A 12,410-nucleotide genomic window follows, 5' to 3' on the forward strand; every position below is an offset into this window, starting at 1 on the left:
AAAGGACAGTTCGGAGCACGTGGGTGGTTCAGTCAGTTAACTGTCTGTCTTCGGCTCAGGTCACATCTTGGGAGTGCTGGGATTGAGCCCCACGTCAGGCTCCCTGCCTCAGCAGAGAGTCTGCTTCTCCCTCTCCCTCTGCTCCCCACTCATGCTCTCTCTCTCAAATAAATAAATAAAATTGTTTTGTTTTTTTTAAAAAGGCATTTTATAATGGCAAAAAGGATGACCTTAATTGCAATTAAGAACAATTAAGAACTGCTTAATTAGCAATTAAGAACACATATGCAGCTAACAATAAAGCCCATAAATGAAGCAAAAATGGACAGAACTGGAGAAACAGACAATTCAACAATATTTGGAGACTTCAATATTGTACTTTCAATGAAGGATAGGTAAAAGATCAACAAGGAAATAGAGAAGGTTTGAAAACACTATAAACCAACTAGATATTTACAGAATACTCATTTTTCTCAAGTGTATGTAGAACATTTGTCAGACTAAACCATGTTAGGCCACAAAACAAGCCTTAATACATTTAAAAAGATAGAAATCAAAGTATGGTCTTGGATCACAATGGAATAAAATTAGGAATCAGTAACAGAAGGACATCTGGCAAATCTACAAGTATGTGAAAATTAAACACACTTCTAAATTAACAGGTGAAAGAAATCCCAGCAGCGTTTAGAAGAATGAAGTAAGTGACTTCATTAAAAAAGATGAGCAAGAGAATGAAAAGACAACTTACAGACTGAGAACAAACATTTGCAAAAGACAATCTGTTAAAGGAATTTGATCCACAATATACAGAACACTTAAAACTCAACAGTAAGAAAACAATCTGATTTTTAAAATTATCAAAAGATCTAACAGACACTTCACCAAAGACATCAAATTACAAATAAACACATGAAAAGATGCTCTACATTTGCCATTAGGGAACTGTCAATTGAAACAATGAGATATCACGAAAACCTCTATTAGAATAGCTAAAATCCAAAACACTGACCACACCAAATGCTGACAAGGATGCAGAAGATGAATTCATTGCTGTGGGAAGGCAAAATTTCAGCCACTTTGAAAGACAGTTTGGCAGTTTCTTATAAAACTAAACATACTCTTACCACATGATCTAGCAATTATGCTCCTTGGTATTTACCTAAAAAAAAAATGAAAATCCATGTCTACACAAAAACTTGGAAAGAAGATGTCCTTTAGAAGGTGAATGGATAAATAAACTGTGTATATCCAGAGAGTGGAAGATTCCTCAGTGTTAAAATGAAATGAACTATCAAGGCATGAAAGACATGGAGAAATTCTATAAATATTTTATATACATACATATATTACTAAGTGAAAAAAGCCCCAATCTGAAAACACTGCATTTTGTATAATTACAATTATATAGCATTCTGAAAAAGGCAAAAATATGGAGATAGTACAAAGATAGTACAAAGTGGTTGACAGGGGTTAGGTAGTACAAAGATCAGTGGTTGACAGGGGTTAGGAAGGGTTAGGTTGACAGGTCATTCATAGGGATGAATATGTGGAGCGCAGAGGATTTTCAGTGGAATAAAAATACTATGTGTTATACTATAATGGTGGATTATGTCGTTATACATTTGTCTATATCCATAGAATATACAACCAATGACTGAATCCTAATGTAAACTACGGACTTTGGATGATAATGACGTGTCACCATAAGTTCATCAATTATGACAAATCTATCACTTTAGTGAAGGATGTTGATAATGGAGAAGGCTATGCATATGATTAAGCAGGGACTATACAGGCTATTTCTGTACCTTCCTCTCAATTTTGCTGTGAACCTAAAACTGCTCTAAAAACTAAAACTTGGGCACCTGGGTGGCTCAGTTGTTAAGCGTCTGCCTTCAGCTCAGGTCATGATCCCAGTGACCTGGGATTGAGCCCCATATCAGGCTCCCTGAGACTGCTTCTCTGTCTTCAGCTCTCCCATGCTGTGTTCCCTCTCTTGCTATCTCTCTGTCATAAATTAATAAAATATATTTTTTAAAAGTCTACTAAAAAAAACAAAAACTCAAACCAATAACCTAACCTTCTACCTTAGGAAACTAGAAAAGAAAAGCAAACTAAATCCAAACCAAGCAGAAAGAAGGAAATAATAAAGACTAGTGTGGAAATAAATGAAATATAAAATGGAAAAATGAAGAAAAAAAATCAATGAAGCCAAAATTTGGGTCTTTAAAAAGATCAAAACTGATAAACCTTTAGCTAGACTGACCAAGAAAAAAGAAAAAAAAAGATTCAAATTACTAAAATTATGAATGAAAGTGGGCAAATTAATACTAACTATATAGGAATAAAAAGGATTATAAGGGACTACTACAATCATAGGCCAGCAAATTAGATAATCTAGATGAAATCAGCAAATTTGTGAAAAGACACAAACTACTGAAACTGACTCAAGAAGTAACAGAAAATCTGAACAGACCTTTATAACAAGTAAAAAGACTGAATAATTACTCCAAAAATTTCCTATAATACCAGGACCATACAGCTTCAATGCCACCAAACATTTAAAGAATTAACAACCAATCATTTACAAACTCTTTCCGAAAAAAAAAAAGAAGACAGATCACTTCCCAACTCAATTTATGAGGCCAGTTATTACCAAAACCAGTGAAAGAAATCACAAGAAAACCACTGGCCAATATCCATTATGACTACCGACAGAAAAATCCTCAACAAAGTACTAGCAAACCAAATCTAGCAACATCTAAAATGTATTAAATACCATGGTTAAATGGAATGTGTCCCATGAATGTAAAGTTGGTTTAACATATGAAAATCAGTGTAACACACCATAATAATGAACAAAAACCACATGATCATCTCAATAGATTGAGAAAAAGTATTTATTCTTGTATGTAAAAACACTCAACAAAAGAGTAACAAAGGAAACATTCTCAACTTGATAAAAGCCATATCAAAAACTCAGAGATAACATAATAGCAAATGACAGTTTTTCTCCTAAGATTAAAAATAAGACAAGGAGGGCACCTGGGTGGCTCAGTGGGTTAAGCCACTGCCTTCGGCTCAGGTCATGATCTCAGGGTCCTGGGATCGAGTCCCGCATCGGGCTCTCTGCTCAGCAGGGAGCCTGCTTCCCTCTCTCTCTCTCTCTCTCTGCCTGCCTCTCTGTCTACTGTGATCTCTCTCTGTCAAATAAATAAATAAAATCTTAAAAAAAAAAAAAAGACAAGGATGTCTGTCTTAACTACTTTCATTGATGGACTGGTGGTTACAGCCAGAGCAATTAGGCAAGAGAATGAAATAAAAGCGTCAAGACCAGGAAAGAGGAAGTAAAACTACATTGACAGATAACATGATCCTGTATATAGAAAATCCTTAAAAACTATCAGAACCATTAAAAGAGTTCAGCATAGTTTCAGGACATGATAATACCCCTGGGGATAAAAATATATGTTTATAAAAAATAAAAAATTAAAATTAAAAAAAAATAAAAATAAAGTAAAAAAAATACAAAAATCAATTGTGTAGTATATACTCACAATAAAGCAATCTAAAAATAAAATTATGAAAAAAATCCATTTACAAAAAGTAGAAAAAAAGTGAAATACTTAGGAATAAATTTAACAAAGCAAAAGACCTACACATTGAAAACTACAAAATATGGCTGAAAGAAATTAAAGAAAAAAAAGCTAATGGGAATCAGTCCCTGCTACTCTTGGGAATCAAGAACTCTGTCCTTGAGACTTTCTCCTTTGAATTCTTCCGTTTGGTTAACCAAGGCTACTACCTGATCTTAAACTTCATGAAAATGCTTTATTTTTAATAAAAGACATATGTTTTCCAGATGGTATTCTCTTCATGTTTTAAAGCAATGCTTCTTAAATTTAACATGTATATAACTTATCTGATGATCTCACAAAAATACAGATTTTGATTTAAACAGGGGATGGGAGGAGGGGTTAAAGTTTTTCATTCCTAACAGTTCTCAGATGATTCCAATGCTGCTGGTCCTTAGAGGACACTGAGTTTTTTAATTAGTTGCATACATGCAACTGGCCTAACTCACTAGCAGAAAGAAGAAAACAAACACTAAGATGGGTGACAAAGTGAGAAGAATGAAAATCTGAAGAGTCCACTAAGTTTTTCCTAACTGAGCACAATATATTCCCTATCAATAATTAACACACACCACCCCTCCGTTCTGACCCTATTAAGTACTAGAAAAGACTCAGATTTGGCAGCTACTAAACCAGACTGAGTTTAAATCCATGTAAAACTTAAAATATTTGCTACACAGAGATCATCCCACTGAATGTTAACCATCACCTCTTCCTCTCTGGATATGCTCTTATCTTGTATTCCTTTGTTTAGCCAGTGTCTCTCATGTGCTGTCTGGAGACCAAAGGTAGTCCCTGGCAATCTAGTAACTGCTCTATACAAACAATTTGATGAAAGCGTAATAAAAATTTTGATCACAAACATCTCCCAAATTTGAAAAGTAAAATAATGAATTTCCAGAAAATCCTTTTAAGTTAATTGTTATGTTTCCAGGGTCACACATAACTCTACAAGAATAGTTAACAGGGGACTCTGTTTCAGCCAATAAACCTTCACATCATGTGAGTTGTTTACATTGGTTAAACACATATTTTGTTAATACTATCATGTGTTAAATCCTAAACTTAAGAAAGATAATCAATGCTTCAAATGTTCACTGAAGACTGAAAGTTCTAGGAACACTTTTAATTCAGAATGTCTTAAATGATAAATGGTGTATCAGAGTGAAAATAGTGTGATCTAGAAATGGGCTGTGACCAGTGAATTAGGATTAGTTTGCACCTCCTTGTTCCTACTGTACTGTAACACATTATTAAACAGGGACTGAAATTTTATAAAACAGGGACAAGCCACTGAAGCGTTCACAAAATTTTCAACCACTCCAGCCTGCAATCAAAGCCCGAATTATGAATTTTGTCTGAAAACAAAGATTAAAAACTGAGTCAAAGAAGCTTCAACTTATTTTTAAAAAAACAGGTATAAATGGCCAGTGCAAAATTAATCATGAATATGCTAAAAGAGAACAATCTGCTGGCAAAAGTCTATCATCAAATGACATCGCAGTACATCCTATGTCTAAGGAGTATGAATCAACTCTTGGCATTTACATAATATGTAAATCAAGAAATACATGCAACTTTTAACTGATCATCAGTGAAACCATGCTTTAGAGAAGGGATTTCCTTTTAACCAACAATTACTTTTGAAATTGATTTGAAAAGGTATACTGGGATCAGGGCCAAGAGCACTAGCCATTTGTGTTGTAAGAAAGAGTATAGTACCTGAAAGCTAACTCACACATGGTTTCATCTACAGACAACAGCTGGCATTTGACAATAAGTTTTGTGTTCTTGAGTCAGTGTTTAAAAACTGCCTGGAAGGGATGCCTACGAGGCTCAGTTGGTTAAGTATCTGAATCTTCATTTCGGCTCAGGTCATGATCTCAGGTTTGTAAGATAGAGCCCTGTGTCGGGCTCCATGATGGGTGTGGAGTCTGCCTAAGATTCTCTCCCTCCTCCCTCTGTCCCTCCTCCCTGCTCACAAGCACATGCACATTCTCTAAAATGAATAAAATCTTAAAAAAAAAAAAGATAAAATATAAAGACCAAATCATGATATAAATGGCTTAACCAAATAGTCTGACCTTTTCAACACCAACCCATTTTCTTCCCTTGCTAAAAACAAAAACAAAAACCCCAATGTCTTAGTATTAGGTATATCTAAAAATCATAATACCACACTAAACCTAAAAATTTATTTCCTAGAACTGAAAACCAAAAGGACAGATTTATCCACTGCCATCTTCCAAAATGAAATATTCAGCTTCACTGTTGAGTGCAATTCATTTGTCAACTCAGTGCCTCATCTAACAATGTATGTAATTTTCAGTGAGAATTCTTGCAGTAATTTCTGTATGCATCCATTTAAACATATAAAATGTCTAATCATCTTGTACTTGCTGCTATTCTCAAAAACCTACAGCTGAAAAGTTGAATTATCAGTGGAATTAAACGGTAGGAAAAGAAGCAGTTAAATAGGAAACCTTTGACTTTAATGAGCTAGGTATCAGTGTGGTGAAAGAAAGCAGCAGTAATTGCTTTTCCTCATGTTTAAATTATTTTAGAATACTGCTTTAATATTATAGTTGACTCTTCGACAACATGGTTTGATCTGTGTGGCTCTACTTATATGTGGATTTTTTAAAAAATAAAATCAGTATCGTACTATTGGGATGCCTGGGTGGCTCAGTCGGTTAAGCCACTGCCTTCAGCTCAGGTCATGATCCCACGGTCCTGGCATCGAGTCCCGCATCAGGCTCCTTGCTTGGCAGGGAGCCTGCTTCTCTCTCAGCCTCTGCCTGCCACTCTGCCTGCTTGTGCACTCGCTTGCTCTCTCTCTGACAAATAAATGAATAAATAAAATCTTTAAAAAAAAATCAGTACAGAGCTGTAAATGTATTTTCTCTTATGATTTTTAAAAAAGATTTTATTATACTTGAGAGGGAGAGAGAGCATGAGCAAGAGCAGGAGCAGGGGAGAGAGGGAGAGGAAGAAGCAGAATCCCTACCGAATAGGGAGCCTGATGTGGGGCTCAATCCCAGGACCCTGAGATCATGACTTGAGCCAAAGGCAGACACTTAATTGACTGAGCCACAGCCACCCAGGGGCCCCTCTCTTATGATTTTAACATTTTCATTTTTCTAGCTTACCTTATTGTAAGAATACAGTAGATCATAATATAATATATAAACTATATATGAATCAACATTTATATTAGTGGTAAGGCTATTAGTAGATAAGTTTTAGGGGGGTCAAAAACTATAGGTGAATTTTTAATATTTTTATTTTTTAAGAGACAGTGAGCCCACACAAGTGGGGAGGGGCAGAGGGTGGAGAGAATCTCAAAAAGGCTCCCTGCTCAGCATGGAGCAGACAAAGGGCTCAATTTCACAACCCTGAGAGGATGACTTGAGTGGAAATCAAGAGTCAGATGATTAACTGAGCCATCCAGGCAACCCGCTGTAGGTGAAATTTTAACTGTGTGGGCGGGTGGGGGAGTCATCAGTGTCCCTAACCACTATGTTGTTCAAGGGTCAACTTTTGGATTACTTTGTCTTTATCTAAAATCCGTGGTGTACATGAAGACCCATCATGTGGTCCACAAATTCTAAATATTTGAGAAATAGTACTTTCTCTACTTTCCTAAGAAGCTATTATTTCTTCTTTCATATTCCTTATGAATTATGCTAGAGAAATATGGACAACAAAGGAAATTTCGTTTGCCCTTATTATTAACTGTCTCACATTAGAAAAGCACTTCATTATCTGCATTTATGTAGCTTTTTTTTTTTTAAAGAGGGCTCATTTCAGTATAGCACCTAGAAAACATACATCTAATAATTATTTCAAATTTCTCCTTGAACTCTCTTCCCTATGAAAGTCATTCTTTGACCTTCCCAGAAACCAAAGTGCCTTCAAAGATCTCTTGATTATAGTCAAGGGTGGCATTAAAAATGTTTAACAACTGGTATGGCATAAACACCAAACAGACACCAGTTCATAATCACATGGCTATAATAGAACACGGTAACTAAGTATCATTCTTAGTTACAGCTTCCTTTAAACAGTGTGCTCTACTTTTTTTTAATGCTAGCCCCATTCTAAAAGATCTTTGGTTATTCCTTGCCTGCCAAGTTGCTGAAAGAAGAAAGCAGTTTTCATGAAGGACAACCACATAAATTCGATTCCAAAGATGAGATTAATACTATTAAGTCTTTAACTTTCCTACTTTTATTCCTTAATAGAAGAATTAAGAATAAATATCAGAAGAACACATTGTTGTTTTCTTTCTCCTACATCAATGGTTGCCACAGAATAAGGCTCTTTTGGTCAGCTTTTTTATTATAGCTTTGTTTTTTGATTTTATCCACTGAATCAGATGTCCAAGTTTCTTAGCCACTCAACCAAAATAAAAACATTTAACACACAAATGGGTGGATTTGAGGATATATTAAAGATAATGTAAACTGTTAAAAAAATAACAATTAGAGAGAAAACAGAAAAAGAGAAATTTACAAAGAAGCAAACAGATGGGTCACTTTAAAATAAATCTGAGACCATAGTTACGTAAAATCACATATATCTGTTGTTTTTAAGGTGCTTACCCAACTTTGGAAAAACTATTAAGTATTCAGCATTGCACTGAGGACATGCCACTCTGGCTGTACTGTTTCCTCTTTGTTTTTCATCTACCCAGCGCTGCAGACAAGCCTGGTGAACCCATTTTGTAGATCCTCTGCACCTGCATGGTCTCACCCATTCAGCTGTTCTATCGTCTTCATCAGTGGCAAAACACACCCAGCAACTTCTGTAAATTAAAAGAGAAATAATGATGTTACTTTTAAGACCCCAGTCTTCTTTCCACTGTAGCTCTAACTTAATGGGATGAGCCTACTATTTTATATTATAGAAACTCTACTTTACATTTAAATACCAAGGAGGCAAAACAATCAATACATTTCCAATAGAGCAGTTTCTTCTTTTTCTGCTTTTTCTGGTATTCTTCTGAAGAATCTATTGTTTTCTGAATTTTGCTTTTATGTAATTTCCTCCATCTTTCTAATAATTCTTCACTCTCTTATGAATCAGAGCCCAAAATGACAACACTCAAGCAGCTTTTGTTTTATAAGACCTAATCATTCTTTGAGGAATGGTAAGCATAGGAATATGTGAAATTCAGAATTTTCCCCATTTCAATGCATTAACCTCTTAACCTCTTCAATGTGGAAAACTCAAGTATTACACAAATAATTTCACTATGGTCTCATTCCATTTTCAACCACACAAATAATTTCACTATGGTCTCATTCCATTTTCAACTGAGGAAAAAAAAACATTTCTCTTTCTGGTAAAGAGTAATTATGAGAAGAGAGAAAGATTATTAAGTTTTTGAAAAGAGCACAAAGGGAAGGAATGAAGACATCAGGATCAACTATTTTAGTGTAGTGCTATGGTACATTTGGGCCTGAATGTTTCCATTACAGGTATGAGTGGTTATCCTTTTCTGTGGAATTGTATTATATTTGAAATCTAGAAGTCTCAACTCTTATATTAAAAATCTTCACTGCTTATATTAAAATTCTATTGAGATGGTTAATTTTAAAACATTTCCCATTTTGCTTTTAAGAGTACTTCATAGGGACACCTGGATGGTTCAGTTGGTTAACCATCTAACTCTTGATTTGGCTCAGTGCTCAGTGGGAAGTTTGCTTAAGATGCTTTCCCTCTTCCTCTTTCCACCTCCCTCCCACCTGTACACACACTCATTCTCCTTCCCCCTCCCAGAGAAAGGGAATCTCCAGCAGACTCCCTACTGAGCACAGATCCCGATAAGGGACTTGATCCCACAACCCTGAGATCACGACCTAAGATGAAATCAAGTCCTGAGCCACCCAGGAAACCCTAAAAGAAAAAAAAAAAAAGTGCCTCATGAAGTCTAAATTGTTCTTGTGGGATTAGGTTCCAATTCTTTATTTTTTTCTCCCAAGTGACAAAAGGTATGACACTAATCTCCACTAGGGCAAATCCAATTTAACTCAGTGAGACCATTCACTCTCCCCTCTATTAAAGTTTGTACAACTGGAAACTGCTAATTAAAGCCTGCTACCTACTGTGTATTTTTCATTTAATTAGATAAGTGGCTTCTGTCAGAACAACCAGCTTAACTATGCTCAATGGGTAAGACTATATAATCAGGTACTATAGATACTCGAAGTCTCCAGTCCTCGTAGAACAACATAAATTTTTTTTTAAAAGATTTTATTTATTTATTTGACAGAAATCACAAGTAGACGGAGAGGCAGGCAGAGAGAGAGAGAGGGAACAGGTTCCCTGCTGAGCAGAGAGCCCGATGCAGGACTCGATCCCAGGACCCTGAGATCATGACCTGAGCCGAAGGCAGCGGCTTAACCCACTTAACCCAGAGGCTTAAAGCCACCCAGGCGCCCCGAACAACATAAATTTTAATTGTGTGTTTCAACTAAGATTTTCCCATCAGAACAGGGAAAAAAGCTTAACTGAATTCATAGTAACAACATCCAAAATTGTGAATTACTCAGCTTTCAAATTCAGTCAGGTTTCATATAACTTAGGTAAAGCCAGTAGGTAGGCAGGTAGGTAAGTAGGTAGGTAGGTAGGTTTCTTTAGCACTCTGACCCACCTCAGCCAAGCTGTCTGGGCTCTCATACTATCCTATGGTTATCCAAGTGTCTCCTCCTCCTCTTCATCTTTTAAATCTTAAAATTTACTACTTTAACCATTTTTAAGAGTAGTACAGTAGCATGAAGTGCATTCATATTGTTGTGCAACCATCATCACCATCCATGGTATGACTGGTATATAACTAAATAATCTATGAAGATATCCACAAAACTTGAATTGGCAAAGTAGAGAGCAAACAGACTTAGTTAACTTAAGTCTTAGTATATATGTGACCCACAAATGAGGTAATTTTGTAAATGTATTTGTATACCTCTGGGATATGAGATATATAGTTTTGGTAACAATATATAAGCAGAATACCTAGACACTTTCTAGGTTCTAAGTTTTTCATTTCAACAATGAGCATATGTAGCTAAGTACGTCTAGGTTAGCATTACTAGTCAGTATTAAGGTAAACTGAATAAAGATAATTTTAGTCATCAGGAAAAAAATTAACTGTAAAAATATATCTACTCAGAATAACTTTAACTAGGTTGAACCAAATGAAATTGCCTGTATTTGTCTGTTTTTAACCTATGTAAATGGCAGTTTCATATTTCAATCTAATGCAAATACTTGTAAAACTATATTCCCCATAAATTCTAGTCAGTATTAAGGTTATTTTTTGCAAAATTTTATTATGAAAAATTTCAAACTTTCAAAAAAAAAGCTGAAAGCATGTTCAGTGACTACCCGTATTCTCAATATCTAAAATTCTGTAATTCTTGTCATTTTGCTTTGTATGTACTTTACTACATATTCTTTCATCAATCCATTTTCTTTTTTGATGCATTTCAAAGGTAACATCAGTATACCCCTGAACGCTTTTTATAGTTTTACTTTTTAGAAGGTACTCAACTGACATTTAAAGCATTTTAGGTATTTCTTCTAATTTCACAACTACGGCAGGTAAGATAGTTGAATGGTTATTTATTTTCCATATGATTTTTATGGAAACTTACTAGGAGTTAAGTCCAATAAGAAGTGCTAATACAAGGCACCTGGGTGGCTCAGTTCGTAAGTGTCTCCCTTTTGCTCAGGTCATGATCCCAGGGTCCTAGGATTGAGGCCCCCATCAGTCTCCCTGCTAAGCAGGAAGCCTGCTTCTCTTCTCCCTCTCCCATGGCTTGTGTTCCCTCTCTCACTGTATTTCTGTCAAATAAATAAAATCTTAAAAAAAAAAAAAAGGCTAATACAAATAACCTTGCTTTCATTGTTTGATTCACAGTGATAGTATACAGTTTACAAATTTGGGTTTTGAAGCTAACGCTCATTACAGATTAACTGAAATTATCTTACAGAAGAAATATTAAAAGAAACCTTATTGATAGCAATATTCTCAAATCCACCAATTTACCATATCCATTTTCTCTTTATTCATCATTACACGTTAATCTGATGACAGTCATTTGAGATCAAATATTAAACTTCTGGGGCGCCTGGGTGGCTCAGTGGGTTAAGCCGCTGCCTTCGGCTCAGGTCATGATCTCAGGGTCCTGGGATCGAGTCCCGCATCGGGCTCTCTGCTCAGCAGGGAGCCTGCTTCCCTCTCTCTCTCTCTCTGCCTGCCTCTCCATCTACTTGTGATTTCTCTCTGTCAAATAAATAAATAAAATCTTTAAAAAAAAAATTAAACTTCTGACAACACCAAATTACTTCATCTAAAAATTACAGTTTAGATATGATAAATATGTAATAGAATTTTCTAATAGTACACATGTTGCCAGCAACATTTACTGACTATTCACTGGGTCCATGTTGTTGCACAAATAAAATAAATGGATCATTGTATCTATTTGGAAAATCCTGTAACTTAATTAGGGCCACATCTAGGAGATAACAGATTTAAAGATCCAGTGAAATTACCATAGGTATATCCATTTTAAGAAGTTTGAGGGATCAATTTGGATAGACTAGAGAAGGCTTCCGAGAGGAGTGATAGAAATGAGCAGAGTCAGGGGCAGGTGATTACAGAGATTTTTTTTAAGATTTTATTTATTTATTTGACAGATAGAGATCACAAGTAGGCAGAGAGGCAGGCAGAGAGAGAGGAGGAAGCAGGCTCCCCGCAGAGCA

General features: G+C 35.6%; 1 protein-coding gene across 1 annotated transcript in view; it reads right to left on the minus strand.

The window, feature by feature from the left end:
* The window catches only part of MARCHF5 (membrane associated ring-CH-type finger 5), a 53,179-nt gene that overhangs the window by 24,655 nt on the left and 16,114 nt on the right, over positions 1–12,410 (minus strand). The window contains exon 2 of the mRNA XM_004749664.3: positions 8,240–8,442. Coding sequence (XP_004749721.1) covers positions 8,240–8,442 — 203 coding nt within the window. The remainder of the gene's footprint in view (positions 1–8,239; positions 8,443–12,410) is intronic.

The sequence above is a fragment of the Mustela putorius genome, unplaced genomic scaffold, assembly GCF_011764305.1.
Source record: "Mustela putorius furo isolate JIRA1106 unplaced genomic scaffold, ASM1176430v1.1 tig00003909_pilon_pilon_pilon, whole genome shotgun sequence".
Taxonomy (NCBI): domain Eukaryota; kingdom Metazoa; phylum Chordata; class Mammalia; order Carnivora; family Mustelidae; genus Mustela; species Mustela putorius.